Source organism: Hoplias malabaricus, chromosome 12 (genome assembly GCF_029633855.1).
Source record: "Hoplias malabaricus isolate fHopMal1 chromosome 12, fHopMal1.hap1, whole genome shotgun sequence".
NCBI classification, from domain to species: Eukaryota; Metazoa; Chordata; class Actinopteri; order Characiformes; family Erythrinidae; genus Hoplias; species Hoplias malabaricus.
Window position 1 is genome coordinate 28,170,325 of NC_089811.1, and position 26,535 is coordinate 28,196,859.

The following is a 26,535-nucleotide window of genomic DNA, read 5'->3' on the forward strand; positions in this document are numbered from 1 at the left end:
CGTCATTTACTCCAGTGCACTGCTCACTCTGCAGTGTAGATCAAGCGGAGGCTTCATTCATAACTTGCGTAAAGTTCAACGTTAAGTTAAGTTTTTGAGTCGTCGCTTTCAGATTAAAACATTGTATTTCCATTTTTTAAATTTTCTCTCCCAGTTTTAATAGAGAGACTCGAAATAAATCTCTCTTTTATTCGCCTGCGCTGAAACTTAAATACATATCTAATGCTATTTAATTAGAGATTTTGAGGTTGTGACGTTAGCTGAGTGGGCGCCGCGTGCGCGTTGTTTTGGGAGCCGGAGTGTTGCTGCAGGTTTTGTCAGTTGAACCGTTTTCCGGTTTTGATTTTCAGTTTTACATTTGTGGCCATGCGTGAAATATTCAAATCACAACATCCAGAGTGACTTCCTCCGTTCTCTTTCTCTCTATGCGCGCGTGCGTGCGTGCGCGTGTGTGTGTGTGTTTGCAGGGCTGCAGCTCCACTGCTCGCCGTGATGAACGCGAGCTCGCGGGGCCACAGCGGTGCAGCGCGCTAGCGGCGAGGCCTGACCTCTCTGTAGACTCCACCGCCCTTCTCCGACCTCACGCCTGACCGAAGAGCCTTCAGGGTGATGTGGACACTGGGACATGTAGACAGTGAGAGAAAGCTGAAGAAGTTGAAGCAGGAAAAGGTGGAGTGTCACATCTTCGAGCCTGAAGATAAACTGCGTTAATGAGTGAGTGACAAGCAGAGTTTCTATTTACAGTGCCTCTGTTTTTCGAAAATATAAATCACGATTCGTATTTGGGTGGTAACATTTTTGAAACTTGCTGTGCTCTCTTAACATTTTTTAATTAACTGAACAAATTCTAAGTGGATAGACCAGGAAGCTACAATTATGCCAACTTATTATTGAACTCAGTTTAATTTCAGTTCCATTTGATTTAATAACTAAAAATATTTTTTTACAATAAAATCTGTTTGTGTCTCAGTTCCTTTAAGACTGATATATGTAAATGACATCTTTTCTATTTGGCTGGATTGAATTGTGCCACATTCAAAAACACATCTTATAAATTAAACATCATTAAAAAAAAGATGAAATCCTGAAGACCGTATGGACAAATGTTAAAATGTTACAAACAACAGTTTGTTACAACAAAAGTTTTCAAGACACCGTTTCCAAACATATGTTGTATGTACTAGGCAGTGAACAATATGTTTCAAAATTTTCACAATGCACTCATATGCACTTAATTATGCACTCAAATTACAATAACAAAATTATTAGGCAAAAAGAAAACAGAAAAACAGAATGTTAATTTGTGTATACAGAACTAATGTAAAAATCAAGTGAATTCATTGTTTCACTTTTTCAGTACAAAAGTTTTTCTCTCTCTCTCTCACCCTCACACATGCACTCTTCTAGTAACAACAACGCAGATGAGTCATTCTCTCAGACAGGAAAAGATACTGATGAGGGTAAAGACAGCTGCTGGAAGTGTGTTAGTGTGAGGGAAAGAGGATTATGAAAGCCAGCTTTTATGGCATTTATGTGGAGAGTCAGTGGTGAGGGACACTGTGATGCTTGAAATCATTATGATTAACTTCCTCATTATGAGCTTCATCATCTGTTGTTATTGTTTAAATAGCAGTGGCCGTGCGTTACAGGTTTTCCTCTGCAGAAGCACTGCTGTGTTTGTTTGTGCATTTGGTGGAAGTTTGTTTATAGTAGATGGGGACAGATTGACTGAATGAAAAGATGGTTGTGGTAGATTTGTGCTAATTATTCAGTACAGCAAACCCATGTGGTCTTTGGACATGTGTGTGTTAACATCAGCACAGATTGTAACCTGAAACTGAGAATACAGAACATAAGTCTCAATATTAAAAATACTGGCATTATATCATACATAATTTTTTTTATATTAATTTGTCCATGGGGTGGCACGGTGGTGCAGCAGGTATTGTCGCAGTCACACAGCTCCAGGGGCCTGGAGGTTGTGGGTTCAGTCTGTGAGGAGTTGGTGTGCTCTCCCCGTCTCCGCGTGGGTTTTCTCTGGGTGCTCCGGTTACCTCCCACAGTCCAAAAACACACGTTGGTAGGTGGATTGGCGACTCAAAAGTGTCCTTAGGTGTGAGTGTGTGAGTGAATGTGTGTGTGTCTGTGTTGCCCTGTGAAGGACTGGCGCCCCCTCCAGGGTGTATTGGTCTGTAGCTACAAAGAGATACTGGTGTGTTTAAACAAGAAAAAAAATAGAGCAGTAGATTGAAAGCAAGAGGCAGCTGCCAATTTTGTATTTTTTGGTACAGGTGTAGCAGCAGTTTTTAAATACAGCACAACTGCACTTATCCTGCTCATATATACATTTATCATCACAATGAACAAATTAGGCAAAAGCAAAGCTGATTAAGGTTTCCATGCCTAAAAGGTTAACCCGAATTTTGGCCAGTCTTGATATTGGTGGTTTCTGTTCATGTACTGCTTCTGTAGGCTATGTTGTAGTATCTTGCTTTTCCACTATACTCTGATGTAGTTTTAATTTGTGATAATGCCACAATATTACTTAACTAAAAATTACACTTTAATATTTGCTGTGTCAAAAGCAAAAATAAAATGTATTTTATATAACAACAGACTTTCACACTCAGCGTTGTATACTTATGTCTATATTTATTTACACCAATGTACAGTAAAAGGGTTTTATATAATCAGATTTAATTTAGATTTTTCCTTAGTTATGCAGATACTATTAGCAGGTTTCTGCTGCTTCTGGAAGCAGGTGTGAGCATGCAGATAGTTCCCTGTAGGAATCGTCTTAGCTGATGTATAGAAGATTTGAAAAATAAGCCCAGCCTTATTCAGTTTTCGTTGCTCCTCCTTTCAACTCATTGTTCCTCTTAACCTTCGGCGAGGACAGCTCCACAGAGAGAATGCTTCAGCAACTTTCTGCTTTGTTGCAAACTCTCACTCATGCCTTTTAAGTAAAGAGTTTTGAGTGGTGGAGATGCTGAGCTATAAGTGAGCTGGATGTGGTTTTCAGGTTGTGTGGGTGCAGCAGTGGTACTGTACGTATATGCTTATCACTTCTAACTCAAACACACAAAACAACACTCTGCTACAGCTAACCAGCCTTCACTCACCTTACTCAAGTTACTCAGCTGCATGTGTGTGGTTTTGTTCACCTTGCTTGTGTAAGTGTGCAAAAGTGTTTTATATACAAGGCTCCTAAAGTACTGTTAATTCCATCACAGGTGCAACAAGAATATATTGTCTATGCCAAATATATTCTGAGGAAAACAACAACATTGATTCATTTCTTTCCTAGCAAAGAGAATTTAACTTTATATGTAAAGGTGATTTAACTATAATATGTATTATTAAACTAGGATGACATATAAATGTTTTGAATTGAAAAATTTCTAATTTTATTAATATTTTTCTGAGCCAAGCATATTTTTGTAAATGCTTTGTACAGTTATATGTTTGCTAGATGCTGCTAGGTGATGGTGCCTGTACAGGTATTCACTGATATGGACATAGCCATATGTTTCTTTTCAGTAGTGGTGATATAATATAAATTTTTCAGATATGGTCATCAATACTTGCATATGGATTATTGCTCAATACTGATCAATATACATTATTTGTATTTTCTAATACCAATTTCTGTACATATATGGTTATGTCATGTTGATTTAACAGCTAGTTATTATAATCATACTATACAGTTAACTGCAGTGTGGAGCGATTTTTTACTTTTCATATCTTTGTATGGGAAGCTGAGCAAAACAAAGCAATCCAATCATAACATGTTATGTTAAGTTTGAAAAGCAAGATTTTAGAATAGATTCGTGGTGTCCTGGAAATTCATTCATTAATGTTGTTAATTTGATATGGGTATACATTTTGAAAAACTATTCGGATATAGTGATTTTATCAATACCAACTAACATAAAATGAAAATATTTCTATGTGCAAGTTTTCAGTGGTAATACAAATATTCACCACACTAGATCATTATCATCATCGTCATCATCATCATCATCTTTGCCACTTAATCCATTTCAGGGTTGGGGTACCACACTAGATATTAATTCAAAATTGAGTTTTATTTTATAGAATTCAGTCTTAATGTTTTACATAACAAATGAAACATACACATATATACAAACAGATAAAAACCTTGTTTCTACTTCTTTTCTGGCTTCAGTGTGTCTATAAATATAATAATCAAGACTGAAATGGTGAAAGAGAAGTTGGCCATCCACTCATAGCAGCAGCAGCAGCCAGAAACCTTAGCATTGTTTGTGTAAGTAAAGGCAGATAGATGAAACAGAGAGAGAGAGACAGAGAGAGAGAGAGAAAGAATCAGACACAGCAGATAGCAGAAGGCTCACCTGGGAAGCTTTGTTGTTTCAGGAGAGGGATGAGCCGAAGTCCTTAGTGACCGAGAAAGGAGAGATATATAATGAAGTAAGAGAACGAGTGGAAAGAAGGAAGCTACACTCCATAGGGAGAAGTATGTTTGTGTTACTGAGAGATGGCCGGAGGACACAGAGAGATAGGGATGGAGAGTATAAGATAGAGACTGTTAAGGTAGTGAAATGGATTATCTAATATTGTTAATATACTACAGTCACATTCAAGGTGGTGTTTACTTTAATATTTGTAGGTGTTGCTCTGATAGACATGTTCTGATTCATTGTTTCCTCGTACTGATTCAGATATCTGAACTCTGAAAGAGTGCTCTCTTAAAGCATTCAGTAGTTAACTGATAGCAAGTTAACATCTTTTACAGTATGTTACACTGTGTAACACAGTGTAAATTTTCCTGTGAATAATGACAATAACAGATTATAGCCATTTAAGCTTAAATCTAAATACCACATGGTTTTCAAACACAATGCACCAGTCAGGCGTCAGTCAGACATTTGCTCACACCCCACTTACACTGCCCACCATTTCGCTCAGTTGCTGACTCGATCACACTCACTGACATTCACTTACTAGCATTTTAAAAATAAATATACTACACAGGGGGTGTCATTCAGTGCTTTATATCAGTGACACTGTGTGCCGTTGCTGAAAGCAAAAGCTCTCTACTTTAACACAGAGGTTTATTAAAAATTGCTGTCAGTCGGTTCTTATTTATAGGACTTTTGCTCCTATATTGATTAACAACAGTGTTGAATATGTATAAGTCATGTCTGGTCAGTATCTTGTCTGTTCAATAACAGACAATAACTCTGTGCACTACTAGCCTGCAGCACTAGAGTCTGTAATTTGCATGTGTAGTTGCATGTGTCATTGCGCTTGTATTTATGTATTCATCTGTGTCATGTCTTGTGAAATATCATGGCACAGACCTGCTGGTCCTCACAGTGAGAGTCCATATTGTACTGGCTGATTTGATTTCAGATGTGTGCCACAGACAGCATTCCATCCTAGTCTGCTCTATCACACATTCTCATCTACAACCTACAGCTATTACAGCAGATAGCATATGACCTTTACTGCAGACTGCTTCCTGTTCATTACACCCAAACACACACACATGCATAAAATCTTACACACATACAAACAGGGCATCAGTAACAGATAACACAGTGAATTATTTTAGGCTAATATGCTTAGAGGTGCATTCAGACTGATACCAGAACACACAGACAAATGCTTACATATCCTTAAGGCTCTTCTAAATGAGGTCTTGAATTTCTCTCTTAATGTTATTCTACTTATTGCATTAGTGTCATTGCCAGGCATGAGGTACAGAATGCCATATGAAATAGAAGTGGACAATATAAATTGGAATTTGAAAATAAAATCCTAGCTTTCAGTGAGTGTTAATATAGCATTTTTCTTTGTGTCCCTTTGGATCATTTCTATTTGTTCATTCATCAAGAGGTTTTGACACAACATAAAGCGAAATAAAAAATTATTAATGGCCTATTTATTTGAATTCAAATAAATTTGAATTTATTTGAAGTCACAATTGGTATGTAGGATGGATGGATGGTTTGCATCCAAAAAATGGAAAACTCTGCATGGATAGTTCCCTGAAGATGCATTTAAAGGAAAATGTGTTAGTATTTATATTTTAAAATTACAGCTTCAAAATCATTGTGATGCTCCACTGGCTTATAATAGGGAGAATAGGGCCTCTGTCATTGCTACTCTGGGCACTGCAGAAACTGCACACTGTAACTTTTGGAGGAAGGTAGGAAAAAAATTCATTTGTGCCCCCCGCCCCCCTCCCCTCACTTGATTTCAGGACAGTGCTGTAAATGTAAATAATGCTTTGTAACAGCAGGTGGAGTCCAGGAACAAAAGTACATCTTACCTAGTGTTCCTTTCATTAACATCCTAAAAAATATCTGTTAAATGCATCCATTCATTGTCTGTAACCGTTTATCTAGTTCAGGTGGGTTTAGTGGTGGGTCGCAGGGTGACACACACTCACACATATACTCACACACACACACCTATGGACACTTTCAAGTAGCCAGTCCACCTACCAAGTGTGTTTTTGGACTGGGGGGAAACCAGAGCACCCAGAGGAAACTCACATGGACAGGGGAGAACACACCAAACTCCTCACCGATATTCACCTGGAGTGCGGCTTGAACCCACAATCTCAGGACACTGAAGCTGTGTGACAGTGACACCATGCCTCCCCTACTGTCAAATTTAGTTTAACAAAACCATATGTCTAAGCCCTAAATACACTAAAAAGTAGCTCTAATAGTTACTGGGGTTCTACCCTCACACAGATCCTAATATTGACTCCAATGCTGTTACAAAAGTTGCACAATATTAACAATATTTTTTTTTATTAAAGATTTAAAATAAAGGAACGGTAAAGCTGCTGGGGACTATAACAATTTCAGGATAATTAGTAAAAAGAAAAAGTATGGGATATATATTTTTAAGTCTTTATTTGTAGTCATTGAATCTATCATTTTAGAAATAGTCCTGGTACATCTAAGGAATATATACACAGATCGACTAACATTATGACCAGCTCCTTGTTTCTGCATTCACAGTTTATTCTTTCAGCCCCACTGACCATACAAGAGCACTTTGTATTTTTATAATTATGGATTATAATCCATTTGTTGCTCTGTATACTTTTACTATACTTCCCCTTTCACCCTGTTCCTGATCAGGACCACCACAAAATGGTTTGGGTGGTGGATCATTCTCAGTGCTGCAGTGACTTGGTAATGTTGTGTTTAGTGGGTATTGCACTGATACCAGCGCATCAGACATAGCAGTGTCACTAATGGACTGAGAATAGTTCACCAACCAAAAATATACTGTCAAATTGTCCTATGGACAGCGTCCTGTGTCCACTGATGAAGACTAGAGGATGACCAAACTGTGCAGCTACTAGATAAACTACTGTCTCCGACTTTACATCTACAAGCTGGACCAACAAGGTAGATGTGTATAGCAGAGTGGACAGTGCATGGACACATTGTTTAAAAATAGAACTGCGGTGTCTGATCCACTGGTACCAGCACAACATGCATAAGCACATCACCACCACCTCAGTGTCACTGCAGAGCTGAGAATGATATACTGTTCAAATCATACAGACACTGTGGGGGTCCTGACCATTAAAGAACAAGGTGAAAAAGAGCAGAGTCTGTAATTTTAGAACTAAAAAATGCTTCTGTCTAGTCAGAGGGGCTGAGAGAACGGACCGTGAGTGTAGAAACAAGAGGTGGTCTTAATGTTATGGTTAGAATAAATATGTATTTATTTATATTGATATTGATTAATTGCCATCATGATTTTTTTTTCATTCAAATATGAATGTAGATTTGTTCTTAAAGACAACAATCAAGATTGTAATCAAGAAGCACTTTTTATAAAAATCAGAACAAATTTCCTCACCATTTGCTAGCTCTCCTAACTGTGGAGCTTTTGAAAATAAACAATCACAGAGAACTGCATTTCCCCACAATTGTAGATGTCCCCTTTCAGTATGAATATTAGTAGGCAAGGACAATTAAATGTATGGCTGTAATATTTTTTCTTTTAGAAAATGTGGTCAAATGCCAGGCACAAGCTTTTTTAATGTGAGTTCAAGATTAAAACGTTTCTTTAACATAAAATCTCCCAGCCCTAGTTCCAGGTGAAATTCTGCACTGCACCCTCAAGTCATGGTGACCTTCTTAACCTCTTAAACCACAAGCTAGTTATTCAATTATCAACCTCATAAATTAGCCTACTACCTAGTAATCACTCTTTTAAGATGTACACTATGTAGTTCTGAGCATGATGAACTAAAATGTAAAGTCTTTATACAAGCCCTAGGGGTTTTAAGATAAATGAGTGAGGTTAAGAGAGAAATTAAATCTGGCATATCTTGGAACAAGAAAATCATTCATCTTACAGCTTATAAAGGCAATGCAGGTCCAGGACTGAAGTAAACAATGACCTGTGTTGTAGACCTTTTTAAGCAACAATTCCAGTAGAGTGAAGTGTCTTTGTAAATCACACCTCCTCAATTCTCTGCTCTAAACGAGTCTGTGAAAAACTGGGGTTTGTAATTAAAACCACCTGGTGTGGCCTCTAGCGGCCAACAACCGTAATGACATGGTGTAATTGAACATGACCTGAGGCTTGCTAGCCATAAAAGAAACATGTAAGGTCAGAGGGCATCGCTGAGCCTTCCTTCATACTAGGTAACTCTTGCATTTCCACTCTGCATGTATTCCAAACAGAGTTTTTAAATCTCTTTGACCTTCCACATTTAACCTTAAGCCTTTTTCTCTCATTCCCTTCAGGATATGACCCACTCCTGGCCTTCTCAGCAGCCCCCAGGAGGAGGGGGCACTGAGCGGTTCCTGTATTCAGATTCCAAGGTGAGTACAAGGGACATGATAATTTGTCACAAGCTCAAAAATGAGCTAGCAGCAGAGGATACAAAATCCACCTTATTTTATACCACAAGTTATGCTGTTTATTTAACTACCTGCAGAGTGATTGATGGGTTTGATTCTGTGTGTCTGCTTCAGGAAGGGAAACGACACAGCTCTCAGCACAAACATGGTAATGCTTCATACGCTTTGTGCAAATGTGTGTGTGTGTGTCCATATACATGTCATTTTGTACAGTTCACTCATGTGAATACAACATGCAACAGTTTCAGAAGTATCTTTTTCAGGTTCTAACTCTGTCATCCTGTCTTTCTTTCCCTGAATTTCAGCGAGGAACGATGGTTCTATGAGGATGCCACGTGTGGCCCCTCACAAATCGTAAGTGGGTCGCTTGACACCTGATCTGCTTGTGGTAACCAGGCACCAGCGGTATATGGCTGGGATCCCTCTGACTTAAATCTTTATTACTCACACATAAAAAACACACATACATCCCTTAGTATTAGATCAGTTTTACAACTCATTTTCATTTACTGTGGATCTACATTTACAACTGAATATCAATCCTGAATATATATATATTTATAATATATATAGAGAGTTTTAAGAGACTGCACTATTTTACAGTGACGTAAAATAAATTCTGAGATGCTGATGAGCTCATTTTGATCAAATGCTTTTTTTTGGGCCACTGTACCTTATGCTTGACATTTTTCAACAGAAAAAGATATGGTTTAAAAAAGTGAAAATGACTGAGAGAAAGATGGAATGACTGCTAGAATTTTACAACACTACTGCTGTTTTAAGGCTGAGTTGATGTAATGGCTTGGCTCTATTCTCCAACATTTTATTAAGTCAGTAAAGTTGATGGAGTTAGCAGCCAATTAAAAAGGAAATTAACACAACCAGAGAGGCCTGTTACGCAACAGTCAACCCACAGAGGCGTTATACTTCTGAGGGGCATGTTTATGAGTGTGTTTTGGTATGTAACTGAGAAAGCACACACTTTTAACTTCTCTGCCTCTCTGCACATGCACACACATGTACATATATAAAGATGCTTTGTTTGTTTGAGTAAGTTAGTGTGAAATGGTCTCATATTCAAGCTCTCTACATCATGTTCTCCATTTTGTCTTCCCAGGATGCTTGCTGATGACCTGAAGCTCAGTAGTGATGATGAAGATGGTGACAAGGTACAAGCACAGTTCACACCCTTCTACAACAGTCCAGTAATAGAGAAATCTAATGAGATTAGCTGCTGACCAATATTCTGGTGTCAGCACAGTGACTGGTCCACATTCAATACAGTTAATTAAGTCACAGCTTTATAAAATTGTATCCATGCACATTCCTATAAGGAATTTCGATGTGTTCTCACCTGCAATTAGTGAAATCTTTTATAATTGTGATAATTCTGGCTAAAATATAGTTTTAAGTGCTGCAAAAGAAACAGAAAACACATTCAAATAGAAATAAAACAGAGATGCAATATTTGTACTTTTCCAAAAACATTGTGACCCAAAATACAAAATCAGGGAACTATAATTCAAAAATGCTCAGATTTTAGAAGATTTGCCTGCTGGGTCTTTATCAGTCATATTGAACAGTCTCTGATAATGTTCAGTGTAATTTATTCATTCATTGTCTGTAACCGCTTATCCAGTTCAGGGTCACAGTGGGTCAAGAGCCTACCCAGAATCACTGGGCGCAAGGCAGGGACACACCCTGGAGGGGGCTGTTCAGTGTAATATACATTTTAAATTTACAATATGTATAAACATTTGTTTACCATTGTGATGGTAGAAAGTGCAGTATACTGAGCTACATAAACACTCAAAAACATTTTGAAACATATATATGAATGTACATCTGTTACTAGTGCCACATTAATATTTTAAAAGCCCCTTAATCTCCCATACAGCAGATATTAGATCAGAAGTTTGTTTCAGTTACTCTGAATTCAAAGTAATAACTAAAAATGAGCAAAGGTTAATTAACCTATCAGTTTAATTTTTTTAAATGTGAAAATCCTCCATTTTCCTGAACAAGTGGAATACATAGAGCCCCACCCAATTATTATTACTTTTGTGACCATACATCTGTTCTGGTTTTAATGGTTATTTGTGACTGCTCGGTTCTTAGTTTAAGGATAAAGGTTAACTTAGGAGTGTGTGCATGTGTGACTGAAGAAGAAGAGTCACCTTATTGATCCCCAAGGGGAAACTGATTCTCTAAATTTAACCGATCCATGGTAGTGATTTTTTAGCCACACACTAGGGCCTGTAAGCATGCGCAACCAAAGCAGCAGGCTTCTAGTCATAGCCACAGCCATAGCATCCTTGCAGCAGTCTTGAGGTTGGGTGCCTTACTCAAGGGCAATTCAGCCGTGGATGATTTTTTCCTGTCTGTCCTGGGAATTGAACAGGCAAAACTCTGGTCTCAAGCTCACCTCTCATACCTTAAGGCCACAGCTGCACATATTCCTCTGTATGAGCGTAGGACAGTGTGCCTTCCCTTAGCCTACATGAGGTCAACAGTAGTTTAGCTGCAGGAACTTTGGACAGTCAGAAAGACAAACTGCGTACTGTGTGCAAATGTGCTTGTGAACATGCTCAAATGTGGTTCAGAACATCAGTGTTCATCTTACTGCCTTGTTCTAGTTCTAGGAGAGTGCCTACTCGACGTTTTACTTTAAAGGTACTTATTAGTCTGTAAAAACAGGGCTGATGTTTTAAAGCAGAGGTGTTAACTCCTCTGTATGTCTGATATGTGCAATATTCATTCCATGTGTGTGTGTGTGTGAGAGAGAGAGAATTGGCCATCTTGAGGTAATTACACAAATGTAGTAGTTGAGTCAGCTTGAAGAAAAACAGTTCTTGTTGAAGCGTGGGTGGGTTTCTCAGTGTGAGTGTGAGTGTTTTTACCACACTATTGGGCTTCTTGTTTGTGTGTCATAGCTGGTTGACTCACAGCTGTATTATGCTCAGGGATCATGGACTTATAATATCACTGTAAGTGAAGTTATTGTGCTGCCTGTTTGTCTGTCTGTTTGGTGTTTGTCATGGACATCTGGCTGAAGACCTTTGAAACTCACTCTTGTTTATTATCTTTTCAAAAGGGGCATCGGCTTGCTTCCTGGGCTGCTAATCAGACGTAAGTATGTTTAAGCAAGTGTTTGCTAACAAATGACTCTGTATTTCTGTGAAAATGTACCTTGTTCCTGTTGGGGAGTGTGAATAGTTTGACAGTCAGCTTTCAGATACTGATTTTAAGTGAAAAGCTTCAGTGAATATTTGTATTGCCTGATACTCTAGGTATTTAAATAACATAGCTTCTGTTTTTAAGATTTGCTGAATTTTGTGGTGTCCTATATTCTGCACAAAGGGTTTAATCATTATGTATTAAAATGTATGCACAAGAGTAGTGACAAAAATGGTGAAGTTGATTTAAAGCATTTTGAGGTTTGTATTCATACTTTTGTTCATCTAAACTTTTGTGCATTTTAAAATTTTTTCTGTATATTTTACAGAGTATTAGGGGTGTAACAATGCATCTTATCATACCCATTATTGTGGGCTGATTGTATCATCACTCCTCTACAGCATTTGTTTAGCAATATTTTCATACTTATATGTTTTTCATTGTTATGCTGTCCTATGTAGTTACATTTATGTAACAAATTGGGTGTATAATTGTAATTAAAGTAGTGTAGCAGGAACTAGTGCTTATGACCACAAGTCAATATGATGATTAATTGAGCATTTTGCCTTTATTAGGATTAATGAGTGTTTGTTTATTTATTTATTTAGTGGGGAGGGGGTGCACTCACTGACAGGGTCACTGTAAGTTCACTGACATGGCACAGTACATATGCTCATACTGAGACATTTGTTCCTAATGTTGCTGGGAGCTTGTCAGTCTCCTTTTTTTGGAGCCATGCCCTGTTCATATTTGGTGGTATGAAACAGACTGGGGCTATTCACTTTGGTAGCTGATACTGTTTTTTTTTCAGTGTTTATGTTTGACTTCATGTTCAGTGTCATCTTTACTAAAGTCAACCATCCAAACAACTCACAACATCTTTCATTGTTACAAGCTGCTCAAGTTACTTGGTTGGCTTCAGTGTTTAGGTTCTCCTTCATGTTGCTTCCATGAAGCAGATTGGATTGTGCAGAATCACCTGACTATGTACAGTATTATGGCCAAAGTGGACAGTACACATAGTGGGGGACACATTAATATAACAAACAAAATAAAAAAGCATGAACAGAATTAAAAGAAACTTCAATTTAATTGAAATGGGCAAGATTAAGTTGATTACAGGTTCTAAATGTCAATTTCTATTAACTTTTGATTAATTGCCCAGTGCTTGACAGAATGTAAAGAATATAAAATGTTTATTATTGTACCTTGTGTTGCATAGTTTTTAAACATGTCTGTTTGAATTTTGCTCACATGTAGGCTTGAAAATTATGCTCATGTGTTTGTGTATTGATATGGAATTGGTTTGTGTGTGTGTGTGTGTGTGTGTGTGTGTGTGTGTTTGTGTGATGACTGACAGCCTGTCAGGGCACCGTACACACACACATGGCGGGAGGGCGAGACATTCCAGCTCAGGCTCCTCAGGATCTGATTCCTCCAGCGAGTCTGAGAGCAGTAGCCAGCAGTCACTCAGTCCAAGCCCACGGACGCACTCCCTGCCTGGGGAAGCCAGTCAAGCGCTGTCCAGTTCCTGTGGCAAAGAGGTACATTTTCACCTTTAACCTTTTGTTTTTTCATGCCTATTCTTGTCTCTCTTCTTTGCCTTGACTGTGATGGTCACTCTTCAGCATAAGTAGTTGTAGTTGTTGAGTAGAATGTATAGAGGTTTGGTGGTGAGCGGTGAAGAAAGCATTGGGAGGAGGAGTATGTTGGGGGATGAGGAATGTGAGTGAAAAGGAGGGGGTGGGGGCTGTAGGCCACAGAGAATTTAGAGTTTCAGTGTCACGTCAACATGCAGAATCCCTACAGACAATTAGATAGGCAACAGTAGTGGTGCACATTGTTTCAGTACATATAAATTACTGATGCTGGAGCAGTTGCTTACTATAAACTTAAACGACATGAATAAAATCTGGTGTCTTATATGACAATATGGTATTATTATCATGATAATAAAAAGTATTAATAAGATTTTGCGAGAACACTACGGGTATGAAGTATGACAGTGGTTCCATTAAGTGTAATATCATGATGGGCATTGCATAAACAGTGCTGTATTCACAATATTTGATATGTCGGCCTACTGTTTTGCTGTTGGTCTTTTTATATATTTTGAAGCTGAGAAAATGGAATATTGTGATAGAATGGAATTGTTCTTCATTTAAGAATGAGGGAAGTATAATTGTCAAAGAAAGCTGAGGGAGGTAGAAAGCTTAGCTTTCATACACTGTTAGCAGAGTCCTGGTCTGCTGTATGAATGAAGGAGCCTGTGTGAAACCGAATGCTTTACTACTGAACATGCAGTATGCAGTAGCCCGTGCAGTGAGGAGGAGGGAGCACCATGTGTTTTTCATCTATCTACAGCCGTAGAAGTGTCTCTGAGGAGGAAGGCTTGGAAACAGCGAACAGTTCCAGGTAGGGGTGGAGGGGGTGTTGAAGAGGAGGGGAGGGAGAGTGAGAGAGGGCACAAGAGATGCAGTGTCTTCTCTGGAAAGAGAGAGGGATGAAGAAGGGGGGGGTGTTTGAGCAGAGGAGTAGAGGTTTAAATTAGCACCGGTCAGCTAGCAGAGGCAAAGCAGGGAAAGTAGACTGCCCTCATTCCTATATATGTTTGCCAGTGAGTATTCTCCCATTATCTTCATATGGTTCAGCTATTATTTTTGTACTTGCAGAAAAAAGATATAACATGTCATTAAAATTATAAGATAAAAATATTGTCATTAATGTATTATGAAAGTGCTGTGTTGTTGTGTGTGTGACCCATCAGACTTACCAATTTGAATATTGTTGTTTGGAAGCTGGTGTCACAAACATTGTTTTATTAGTGTTACAGTGTTAAGGCTTACCTTGATGTGCTTTAAGAAGGAGACGATGCAAGGAGTGAATGAGTGATGTTTATGACTTTCTCTCTCTGTCTCTCATGTTCTCTATAAGATCAACTTTTTACTCAGTTTCTCTTGTCTTTGCTAATCATATTAATCATTTCTACTTTAAACCATATCTAGTTTGCTGTCTTTCAGTCAGACACTCTTGAGTCACAGAATGTATACTGCCTTGTAAACAGACTCATTTTAGTCCACTTGCCCACATTCTGCCCATTTTTCCCATCCTGCAAAGTTTTTAAATGTTATGTTGGTTTATGAAAGTTTTGTGGTTCTCAGATCATCCAGCCTAGGTAACAAAAATGTCTTCAGTGTTTGAGTTGTGTTTAACGTCAGTAATGACTTTTATATACTTTTAGACCAAAATATAACAAGAATGTTTCAGTTTTCTCAAAACTTGATAATAGGTTCTTTTTTCACATGACTGTTTCATGCTTTGTCTACCTCCTGGAGATTTCATTATCTGTTAATTAATTTGGCTCCATCATGCTGCAACATGATTTCCAGTCCTGTTCTCAGAGACACAGCACTATGCACATTCTCTGAGAATTAAGTGTTCTCAGGTGCTTTTGTGTGTAGACTAGGAAAACATAAAAACATGCAGAGCATGTATTTCAAAATCTTGATGTGTTAAGCTGACTATCAAGGACCTATTAAAAAATAGCAGGAGTAGGTTTGGCTGGATGGAGAGAAACTCAAATGCAAAGTGGTTCTCCTAGAGCTGGTGACTAGTGCATTTAAACTTGTCCCAAGCTATCCATATCACTCATCACAAACTCTGTGTCACTACGAATTGTAAGAAATAACTACATATTATGGTATAATAACAAATCATGTCTAAAATTCTAATCATTACATTTGATATTTGTGTTCACTCACTCAGTCTCTTCACAACCAGGATCCATCCTACACACACTGGCAGTTGGACAAGTGGCTTGAGAAAGTTCCTAGGAGCCAACAATCAGTAGATCGTGACCCTGGAGGAGGACAGAGCTCAAGTGTGACTTTTGACTCTGGCAGAGGACCATCTCCAGGAAGGTACTGGGAGAGGGATTCCAGCCTTGGGAATATACAAGACCATAGCCCAAGTCAAAGCCCTGTCCCCAGTCCTAGGTTTGAGTACAGCTCAAGGCATAGTCCCCATTCTAGTCCTGGATATAGTCCTTGTCCAAGCCCAGGAATTAGTCCTGTGCCAAGCCCAGTCCCAAGTGTTTGTCCCAGCCCAGGTGCAAGTCTGAGAGTGAGCCGAAGCCCAAGCCCATTACCCCCTCACCCACCCAGAAGTCCTAGTCCTAGCTTTGTCCCTACAGCCGCTTCTCCAAGACACACTTCTTATCCTCAGGTATCTTCTCACTGCCAGGAAAGCTCCAGGCATCCTCCACGCCCACGCCTTACTTCCAGTCCTCTGCGGCAGCCTAGAGTCAGGCCATGGATGCCTCCAGACCATAACACTGAATGTATTAAAAACTGTAGACCTACAGACTCTAGGCCATCTGGTCTTCCACATCATTCCAAACACAAAGAGACTTCACACAAGCCCAAAGCCCAAAGCACTGACTTCAGATTCAAATCTAGGTCCAGCCCTGCTCCACACTTGAGTCCTCAACATCTGTCCCAGTCGAGAACAAACCTCAGCCCAAAAGTGAAACCAAGACATTTATCTTCAACTGACCACATCACTGAGCAAAGCCACAGACCTGGTGATGCTAGGATCAGATGCAGCCAGAGCTTAAACTCTAAGCCAAAGCACAGCCCCATATCTAAATCGAAACACTTAACCCCCACAGAGTCAAGCAGCGGCTTCTTTCACAATTCTGGGTCTAGGCCTGCATCTCAGTCTGAATCACAGGCTTCAGCCAAGTCAGTCTCAAAACCTACCTCTAAATTCAGCGCCAACCCGACACACAAAACAAAATCCAGGGACGTACCAGTGCTTAGCAGCAGGCCATCACACAAGGAGCATAAGCCTAGACGGAAAGAGCAGGAGGGTCAAGGCTGTGAGAAGGCACAGGGAGGACCCCCGGTCCAGGCTGCAGAATCTGGTAGACAAGGGAGGCTGGCGGAGGAGCAGCTGATCAGGCGGCGCTGGGTCCAAAGCTCAGAAGAAGAAGACGAGGAAGAGGAGAGGCGAAGAAGGAGAAGAGAAGGAGAAGAGAGTGAGAGGAAGAGGAGGAGGAGGAAGGAGCCAAACACTGAATGGAAGGCTGTACAGCCCAAACAGAGACCCCACACCAACAGCCAGCATCAGCAAAGCAAACACAGCTTAGAAGAGCAAGAAGACAAAAAGAGGAAGAAGAAGAGGAGGAGTAGTGAAGAATCCTCCCACCCGGGAGTGATAGATTCCAACCCTTCACCTCCACTTTCTCCTCCCTCTCCCACTCCCATATGCCCCCCACAACCATCTTCTTCCTCTTCATCTTCCTCCTCCTCCTCCTCCTCTTCTTCATCTTCTTCTGATTCAGACTCAGAACCTGGTCCATCCCCAAACGTTGCCAAAGTTCCTGCAGATTCTACTTCCAGTCAAAAGAGGAGACGTCATGGGAGACCTTCAGACTCAAGTTCCAGTGTAGTGGACCCTTCTAATACAACATCTCCAGACGAAGGACAACAACGTCGAAAAAAACACAAACTCTACACTTTGGTTCCATTTGGCCGTACTGAGAAGTCCACCGCTGTCTCCCATCGAGGTCTAAGAAACCTGGTGGTGAAGATAGACCTTTCTCTTTTGGCCAGAGTCCCCAGCTCAAGTGAGGTCTCACAGAGGAGGTCTTCATCTTCATCTTCCTCTTCATTACCAGCTAAAAGTAAGGAAAAAACATCCATGAGACATCAGTACAGTCAAGAGAAAGAACCTGAAGATGTCAGGAGTAAACGTAAGGTAATGAAATAAGATTAAAAAGTAATTAGGCACATAATTTACATAGTGCCGTCTGTCTGTTGTGTGAGTTTGTATGTGTTTTTGATCCATCAGGCTGAGAATGGAGAGGCACAAAAAGAGAGTAAGAGAAGCCATTTTCTCACAGACAAGCTGCCAGCTCCCTCACACCCAGCTGCTAGTGAAAATCAACAGAACCGCTCCAATAACAAACAGAACGGGTATATTTGAACACAAATCTTTATTTGTTATTTTTATTGCCAGCATTTCAGTTTTATTGAAAAAACAGATATTAAAACTTCAAAAAATAGCTTTATTTTCAATTAATTTGTAAAATATGCCAGTACATAATTGGAGAAAGCATGAACTATGAACCCAGAAACTATATGGATATAAGGAATAAATAAGTACAAGTCTAAAAAGAGTATTGGGAGGACAGTTTCACTGTTTCCATACCATGTAATTTTATACCACTTCATTTCAAGAAAGGTTAGGACACTTTCAGAATAATGAAATAAAGATAAGAATCTGTGATTTGATCATTCTCTAGAAGCTTTTTAAACTCATAAAAGCACAAAAAAGACTTTCAACTTGAACAGCTTGATTGTATTTTGTAAATATTCTAAACACTTACAGATTATTTGATATGTGCAACCAAAAAGTTGGGACTCAGGCATCTTTACCACTGTGTTATGTCACCTTTCCTTTAAATTAGTGTTTAATCTTTTGGGAATTGAGGATACAAATTTTAAAGTTTTGTAAGTGGGATTTGTGCCCATTCTGAACTGATACAAGACTTTCAGCTCCTTCAACATGATCACTGTTGCCTGAGTCTCTACTTCATGATGAGCCAAAACTGAGCCTTTGGGTGAAAATGTTTTCATGAACTTTTTACTCTTATTTGTCTGCTCTATTTATTTATTTATTTATTTATTTATTATTTATTTATTTATTTACTTTTTTTATGTGCTGCAGGCATCAGATTCAAAAATTGTTTATCGTTTCAAAACATGTAGTTGAAACACTTTTCTTTGTGCTTTGTTCATAATGTAAATGTTTAAGAGAAGTACCAAACCACAGATTATTGTTTTTAGTGCATTTTACAACATGTCACAAAATTTCTGGAAATGAGATTTGTAGATTTTTATATTTTTTATAATATCAGTAGAATACTGATGCTTTTTTGTATGCTTTTATCAGGAATCAAAATGTCAAATTGTGTGACATATATTGTTAACAGGCAATTCACTGACTATTTGCCTTTGCATAAGTATCCTATCCAGAGGTCCCTGGTGTATTTCCAGTCATATTTGTTTGTGACTGAGCAGTTTCTTTTCAGACTTTGGAAGGTTTGCAACCAGAATGGTCTTGTACACATCTGACCTTGTGATAACATCAGTCATCAGCTCCAGATTCTGACCTTTAGATTTCTTTGCTTTAGAGTACCCTTAGTGCATTATGGTTAATGGTTAATCTTAAGGTTTTCTCCAAAAAATAGTAGAAGTTTATATTGTGTTGTTACTATATGTCCTGATAGATATTTTACTTACTTGATATACAGACATCACGAGGACTACTTTTACACCAAGAGGCCACTGTCACCAATTTCTCCTCCGTCTGGTGTGAAGACACAACCCTCCGACCAGCAGCACACACATCCTCAGAGAGACAGGGACGCCACAGTGAAAAAAACACAGGTACACACTTTGTACAGTTAAATGGCACTCTACAATACAGGAAACATGGCAGACAACATTTGTACACCCAGAAAATGCGGCCGAACCGCTTAAGCAGAAACAATAAATGCTACTACAGATTAAACCAGACCTAGCAGGTCATTCCTCAGTTTCTGCTCACTCCTTGTGTAATAACTACACTAATTATTCACAATTATCCCTGTAATAATGCAACTAAAATGTAACCTGTAATTAATGTCATTGTCATCATCATCATCTTTTTTTCCGCTTGTCCATTTCAGGGTTGCGGTGTATAATTAATGTCAATATATTATATAGTGGATATTGAACACAAGATGACTGAATACACATTTGCTTCAAAAATAAGATAGAATCACTTATGGCAATGTCCTTGTAGGAAAGTCTGCCCCTTTAAGCAGCCAAATTGGTAATATCCCCAGGCAATTTATTACTGCTCATACAAGACCAGGCCCTTGCTATGAGTTCTATAATCTCCCCACCCCAAATAAAAAGTCACAGTAATCAAAAGCATGTTTTCAAATTGCTGATAAAATCTGACAGTGTATCTGGTTATAGAACTCATGCCATTCAAACCACTAGGGGCCTGGTCTTGCCAAGGGGCAAAGCTAATAATGTGAATTTAGCAAATTATGTATTGTGATGTTATGTTTTTACCACCCTTAAATGCATTAGATACATAGAACTCAACCCAAGATTGAGGCAGAGTATCCTGGAGCGTCAGGAAATACACAGCCTTCTTCTGGATCCTGGGGGCCATCTACAAACCAGTCAGCCTTCTACAGAGGAACTGTGCCTTACACTGATGTGTGAGTTATCTTTGGCGGCTTTTGTGTTCACACAAAAATGAATGTCTGGATCAAGCAATTCCCTATTATCTAACATGAAAACCCCCTCACAAACCTCTCCCTGTTCCACTTTAGTTCTCACCATGCAGAATACTACATGCACGAAGCAAAACGACTGAAACATAGAGCAGATGCTATGGTATGTAATTGTAAAAATAATGTGAGAAATACATTACATAAATGCTGTTGATATTGAGGTAACTTGAAAGATTTATTCGTACCTTTACTTTTATTATGGGATAATTTATGGTTCTTTAATGAAGGCAGAAACCAAACAGCCCATTTCGAAAATATTTCGAAAATTTATTTAACTGACAATGTTACAAAGAAAATATGTCTCATAAATGCAGTGAACAATTGTATTGGTTTTTTTTTAGAAAAATATATTTACTCAATTTGATGCCTGAAACAATAATATGATTGAAAGTGAAATATTTTAAGTACTGAATATTTAAGTTACGGTGTTTCAAACAATTGACAAGAAGTTGATTATAAACTGTACCTATAGAGCTTCCAACAAAGGGTTAGTCTTTGCTAACAAAGAAGGGGTGTGGCTTATCTCCTTGTGCCACACTTAGTGAAAGATTTGTTAGACAGTACAAAAAGCACATTTTTCAACACAAGACTGTAAAGGATTTAAGTCTTTCACAATCATCTTTCACAATCGTCAATGTTGTGAAGAGGCTTCCTGATATCCAGAGTAATCTCTGGGAGTCTGTTGGACAAGGCCAGATACCACTGTTTCATAAGTATAAACTTTGAACCCTCAGATAGCACTGCATGAGAAATCATCATGTTACTGCAAATACAGTCATCCACAAACACTCTGCCTACAAGTTGACAGTTGATAGTTTTAGTGCACTAATCTGACCTCACTGTCAAAGTTCTGCCAGTTGCATCCTGATTGTCTCGCTGTACATCGAATATACGCACTTCCTTTTGTCTTGACTCTTATGGGTCCTACGTGAATCATAAAGGCTACTTCCTTCTATATGTCATGCCAAAATAGCAGACTTGTGACTGGTCCTTTTCCATGTCAGTCAAATTTCTTTTCCTGCAGTAGTAGGTGGTTCTTGGCTGCATTAAGTAGACTCCATAGAGAGTCTGGCAATGCGAGACTACTGCAAATATAGCAATGTGAGCTCAGGAGTTCTTCAGGCAACCATTTTCACTTAACACAGTCCACTGCTACTTAAACAAATGCAACCTGCAATTCTATTCCATAAGAAAAAGACATACATCAATTTAATACAGAAATGCTGCCAATTTCTTGCTACTCAAACTCATCTCAGATGGTCTGACAATAAGTGGAAATGTGTGCTGTGGTCAGGTGAGTCCATGTTTCTGCTTGTAATGGGCGGAAATGGACACTGAGCTCTCTGTGCTAAAGGCGACAGCAATGTGACATTGTCTTCAATACAGTTCTGTCTATAAAAGGTGCATCATAAAGAGCAGAATAAAAAAAACAATACCCACAAACAGTTGAGAAGCTAAATGAGAGGCTGAATTGGCAGAAATTACACTTAAAAAGCGTTAATTGTTATCCTCAGTTCCCAAACAATACAAAAGTATAATTAAAAGGAAAGTAGAAGTAACACAGTGGTAAACACACCTCTGTCCCAACATTGTTTGAAGTGTGTTGCAGGCATCAAATCCTTTGTTTATGCTTACAAAATACAGTGAAGTTGGTAAAAATAAGGAATTCTTTTATTACTTTGGTCACTTCAAAAAAGTTTAAATAGAATTAACAAATCACAGATTTTTTTTTTTTTTTTTTTTTTTTTTTTTTTTTTTTTTTTTTAAAGACATATTTTCCAGAAACAGGTTTTATAGAACAAAACAAATTCTGTGCAGGTCAGAAAATGTTTCTGTAGTTCTGGGCAAGAGTCTTAAGCAGCAAAAAAAAAAGATTTTCTTTATTATGTCAGCAGTAAAATTTTTAAAGTCTTTTTTAAGTCATATGGCACAGATAAATAGATAAATAAGCTTAAATTTGTTAAGATTATTTTGCACAGATTATTATCCATCCATAACCGCTTATCCGATTTAGGGTCGCGGGGGGTCCAGAGCCTACCTGGAATCATCGGGCGCAAGGCGGGAATACACCCTGGAGGAGACGCCAGTCCTTCACAGGGCAACACAGACACACACACATTCACTCACACCTACGGACACTTTCGAGTCGCCAATCCACCTGCAACGTGTGTTTTTGGACTGTGGGAGGAAACCGGAGGAAACCCACGCGGACACGGGGAGAACACACCAACTCCTCACAGACAGTCACAATCGAACCCACAACCTCCAGGCCCCTGGAGCTGTGTGACTGCGACACTACCTGCGGCGCCACCCACAGATTATTATAATAATTGTTATTATTGGCTTTTAATGGGTTTTTCTGGTGTTATGTTATAAAACATCTACAAAATTTTGCACTAGAATATAAGTATTTATACTGAATATATAGCTATTTAACATGACACTACAGTGCACAGTTTTTTGAATGCTGGTCTTCTATTAAGAGCTTTTACCCATGTGTTCTCTCACTCCCTATCTCACCTGCTTTCAGGTGGATAAACTTGGGAAAGCTGTGAATTATGTCGATGCTGCACTGTCTTTTATGGAGTGTGGCAAAGCCATGGAGGAAGGACCTCTGGAGGCCAAGTCACCTTATACCATGTATGCAGAAACAGTGGAGCTGATAAGGTGTGTGTGTTTTTTTAAACTTATGTTTCATTAAAAAATGTCTTACCTACACAAACAATTTACAATATTGTCAACGCTGCTGGGTTGTTGATATTTTCTGTGTTATTGATAGATATGCCATGAGGCTAAAGAGTCACACAGGACCTGGAGCCAGGCAGGAGGACAAGCAGCTTGCTGTACTTTGGTAAATATATCGCTGTAACTATTTTAATCAAACAATAATTTAGCAGTTATTAATCAGCCTAATGGCATCATTTGTCTGTGAGGTTAAAAGTTCACACACTGTTCTCTGAAGTTTATAAAGCTCACTGGTCTATAATGACCCATAGTACACCCCTGGCCACTCTGTGGTTTTTAAAGTTACGTTCTTCCTAAGCTACTCAGGGCAAGTGTGTGAATACATAAATACATAAATACTGACGATGAAGGCACAATACTGGCATATGTATATATGCATTAAACGTGTGTCTGTGTGTCTGCTTTGTAGTTTTCGTTGCCTTGCTCTTCTGTACTGGCAAATGTTTCGACTGAAAAAAGACCACGCCCTGAAATACTCCAAAGCCCTGCTGGACTACTTCAAGGTATCCCGTTAAAATTAATGAATTATTCATTCATTCATTGTCTGTAACCGCAGACACAGCGTGAACACACCAAACCCCTCACAGACAGTCACCCGGAGCAGGGCTCGAACACACAGCCCCAGCCCCAGCCCCAGGACCCTGGAGATATATTAGAAGATAGAAAGAAAAAATGAATAATAATGAAAAAATTAATGGACAGCATGGTGGCGCAGAAAATTAGTGTCTCTGTCACACTCCAGGGTCCTATTAAGCTAATAAAATTAAATGTTCAAATACTCTAGATATTGTTGATCATCCAAGACATGTTTGATGTCATTTTTTTGTATATTTAAATCTGTGTTGGAGCTATGACACAAGCTAAATCTTGCATTGTTCAGCTTCGATATATGTTTAAGAACTGACAACAGAAGGCACAAATGTTAATTTGTGCCAACATGCCTCTCTGTCATGCTTTAAAAGAAAGACAATGAATGCAGTACAAGGCAGAACATGTCATATTCAGCAATAGCCATACTAAAGGCATTAAAGCAGCTTGGTGGATTTCAGAGAAATTTTGAGAATTTATGGAAATATTTTGAGGTAATACAGCTTTCTAGTGTGTGTTAGTAACTTGAATCTCCAGCACTAAAATAAGTTATCACTGTGTGGACTCCAAATGTGCTTTGTCTGATCAGCTCCATTAAGGGTAAGAACAGTCCTGTTCACTGAAGGGTGACAGTAATAGACCAGTGCCAAATTTACATTGATGTTATAATTACATTTACTTGTATTTTCTTGCAGAGTTCCCCAAAAGTGCCTCACACTGCACCTTCGTGGAACGATACCACAAAGTAAGGCCTTATTACATCAGAAAATGTATCTTGTATACACATTCCGGCTGATGCTAAATATATGTGTGTGTGTGTGTGTTTCTCTAGGGGAATTGTACCTCATCCTTGCATTTACACTGTTGGTGTAACAGGGTCCCAACCAGGCAGCTCTCCCACATCCCCTTTTATTAATATTCCCAACCGTATCCACCAGATGGCAGCAAACCATCTCAATATCACCAACAGTGTGCTTTACAGTTATGAGTACTGGGAGATGGCTGACAGTTTGGCCAAGGAAAACAAAGGTGGGTCAAACAGCAGTGCTCAGGTTCTGTGCTCTCTTAAAGGTCAGAGTACACCAGCCCAGTGTTTTCCAACATACACACAACACTGGGCTGGTGTGGCTTATACCTTTATGTCATTGTTGTCAATATTTTGAATGTTCTCCCTCTTTCACTCTTCTAGAATGCCTTCCTTTATTCACAGTGTTCTAGAATATTGTCCTTTAATTCTTGTCCTTTATTATTTTTTCTTCCTTCACACCGATCTATTGTGTCCTCATTCAGTGCTACTGAATGCTGTTCACACTGTTCTGATTTCTCTGCTTTTAAGAATTCTCTCCCTCACTCACTGTTCTAAAATCCTTTGTCCCATTCATTGTCATTTAATTATCCCAATTCAGGGACTCGATTCACACTCGTTTAGAAGGTTCTTCCATCTCACAGACACATTTGTTTTGTCAGTTTGTTATTTGTAAATGTTGGGGAGAAATTCCATTTGTATTTTCTCTTTGTGTTTCTCAGCTTCTATCAGTGTACTTTCCTCTGTTCACAAGACAGTACATTATCTAACTATATTTAACTATACCAACATATTGTTGCCATCCAAATAAAAACTACTACATCGTTTACTACACTATTTAAATACAGCTGTCCTGCACATTGTATGAAAAAAATCATGATGAATGGACCAATGGAAATGCTCAGAAATTACTTGGTATTAAATTTTTTGCATTAAATTCTATTGAAAATTAGTAAGGTACGTTCCTTCTCTGTACATATATTTCTTAAGAATAACATGAATATTAATTTTAAAATAACAATGTACATCTCTCGCTGTCTCTTTGACTAGAGTTCTTTAACTACTTGAACACCCTGACTGGACCATTGACTCTGCACAGCAGCATGGGCCACATTGTCCAGTACACCAGACAGGGACTGCAGTGGATACGGATCAGTGCCAATTTGTCTTAACTTTCACCCTCAGCCACTGCCTTGACATGGTGTTTCAGTTTGCTGACATGCTTTAACCTGGATATTGTCCTGCTGTCAGATTTATCTTCAAATAGGAACTGCAAAATTATTCCTGTTTCTATGCATCCAGTTTTAAAATCCCCATTGTCTGATATTTGGACATCAGCCACGTGTCTGATATATGACAAAACAGTGTTTCCCAATTTCAGTCATGGAGGGCCACTGCCTAGCTTCATGTTTTTTTTTTTTTTTTTTTTTTTTTCATATTAAGGACATTCAGATTAGTTAAACTCAAAGACAGAGAAAACATAAAGCCTTGCAGAGGTTGGACTAAAGGAGTTTAACTGGGAAACACTATGGTAGAAGAATTCAGTAACTTGCTGGACTGGGTAACAGAGCTGCCAGCTGCCAGAGGAACATTTTCATGTGGACAAGCTCTTCCACATATTTCAACTTCTATAAGACTTTGGATATTTGCTCTCTGTATTAAAGGCATTAAGAAAGTAAGAATGTCTTTAAGGATTATACACTGTTGTACTTCTGTACAAAAGTTACTTTGCCAAATGTGCCACATTTGTTTTACAAAACATAAAGAAATCATTCTTTTTTCATGTGGCTTTAAATAGTGAAGTGTTTTATTCCAGTAGCTCTCAACAAATGACACGTAAGTGGTCAGTACACACTTAAGTTTAAATATTTTTGTACATGTTATTATTGCATTTATCATGTCTCTTAAAAGTACTGTAAATGTGTGTTTTTAAGGCTGATTTTTATAAAGGCTTTTGTGCAACTGCATGT

The 26,535-nt window shown here is 38.6% G+C and overlaps 1 protein-coding gene across 2 annotated transcripts; it reads left to right on the forward strand.

The window, feature by feature from the left end:
* Nucleotides 1-507: 507 nt before the first annotated feature.
* On the forward strand, nucleotides 508-26,470 carry aff3 (AF4/FMR2 family, member 3). Of its 2 annotated transcripts, none has more exons than XM_066686948.1 (18): nucleotides 508-714; nucleotides 8,778-8,855; nucleotides 9,009-9,042; nucleotides 9,200-9,248; nucleotides 10,012-10,063; nucleotides 11,989-12,023; nucleotides 13,432-13,615; nucleotides 15,837-17,831; nucleotides 17,925-18,049; nucleotides 19,390-19,525; nucleotides 20,219-20,352; nucleotides 20,467-20,530; nucleotides 22,958-23,094; nucleotides 23,207-23,278; nucleotides 23,582-23,675; nucleotides 24,456-24,505; nucleotides 24,593-24,789; nucleotides 25,616-26,470. In XM_066686948.1, the coding sequence occupies exons 2-18, from the start codon at nucleotides 8,781-8,783 to the stop codon at nucleotides 25,735-25,737; spliced, it is 3,555 nt and encodes a 1,184-aa protein (XP_066543045.1). In that variant the 5' UTR covers nucleotides 508-714; nucleotides 8,778-8,780; the 3' UTR covers nucleotides 25,738-26,470. The 2 variants fall into 2 exon arrangements, with proteins under 2 accessions (XP_066543045.1, XP_066543046.1); XM_066686949.1 differs by lacking the exon at nucleotides 508-714 and adding an exon at nucleotides 8,622-8,675.
* The last annotated feature ends 65 nt before the right edge of the window (nucleotides 26,471-26,535 follow it).

Coding starts and splice junctions, on each gene's coding strand:
- aff3 (XM_066686948.1), top strand. CDS start 8,781: ATGACCCACTCCTGGCCTTCTCAGCAGCCCCCAGGAGGAGGGGGCACT. Junction 20,353..20,466: donor ACTGTGCCTTACACTGATGT/GTGAGTTATCTT, acceptor GTTCCACTTTAG/TTCTCACCATGCAGAATACT. Junction 23,676..24,455: donor CCCTGCTGGACTACTTCAAG/GTATCCCGTTAA, acceptor ATTTTCTTGCAG/AGTTCCCCAAAAGTGCCTCA.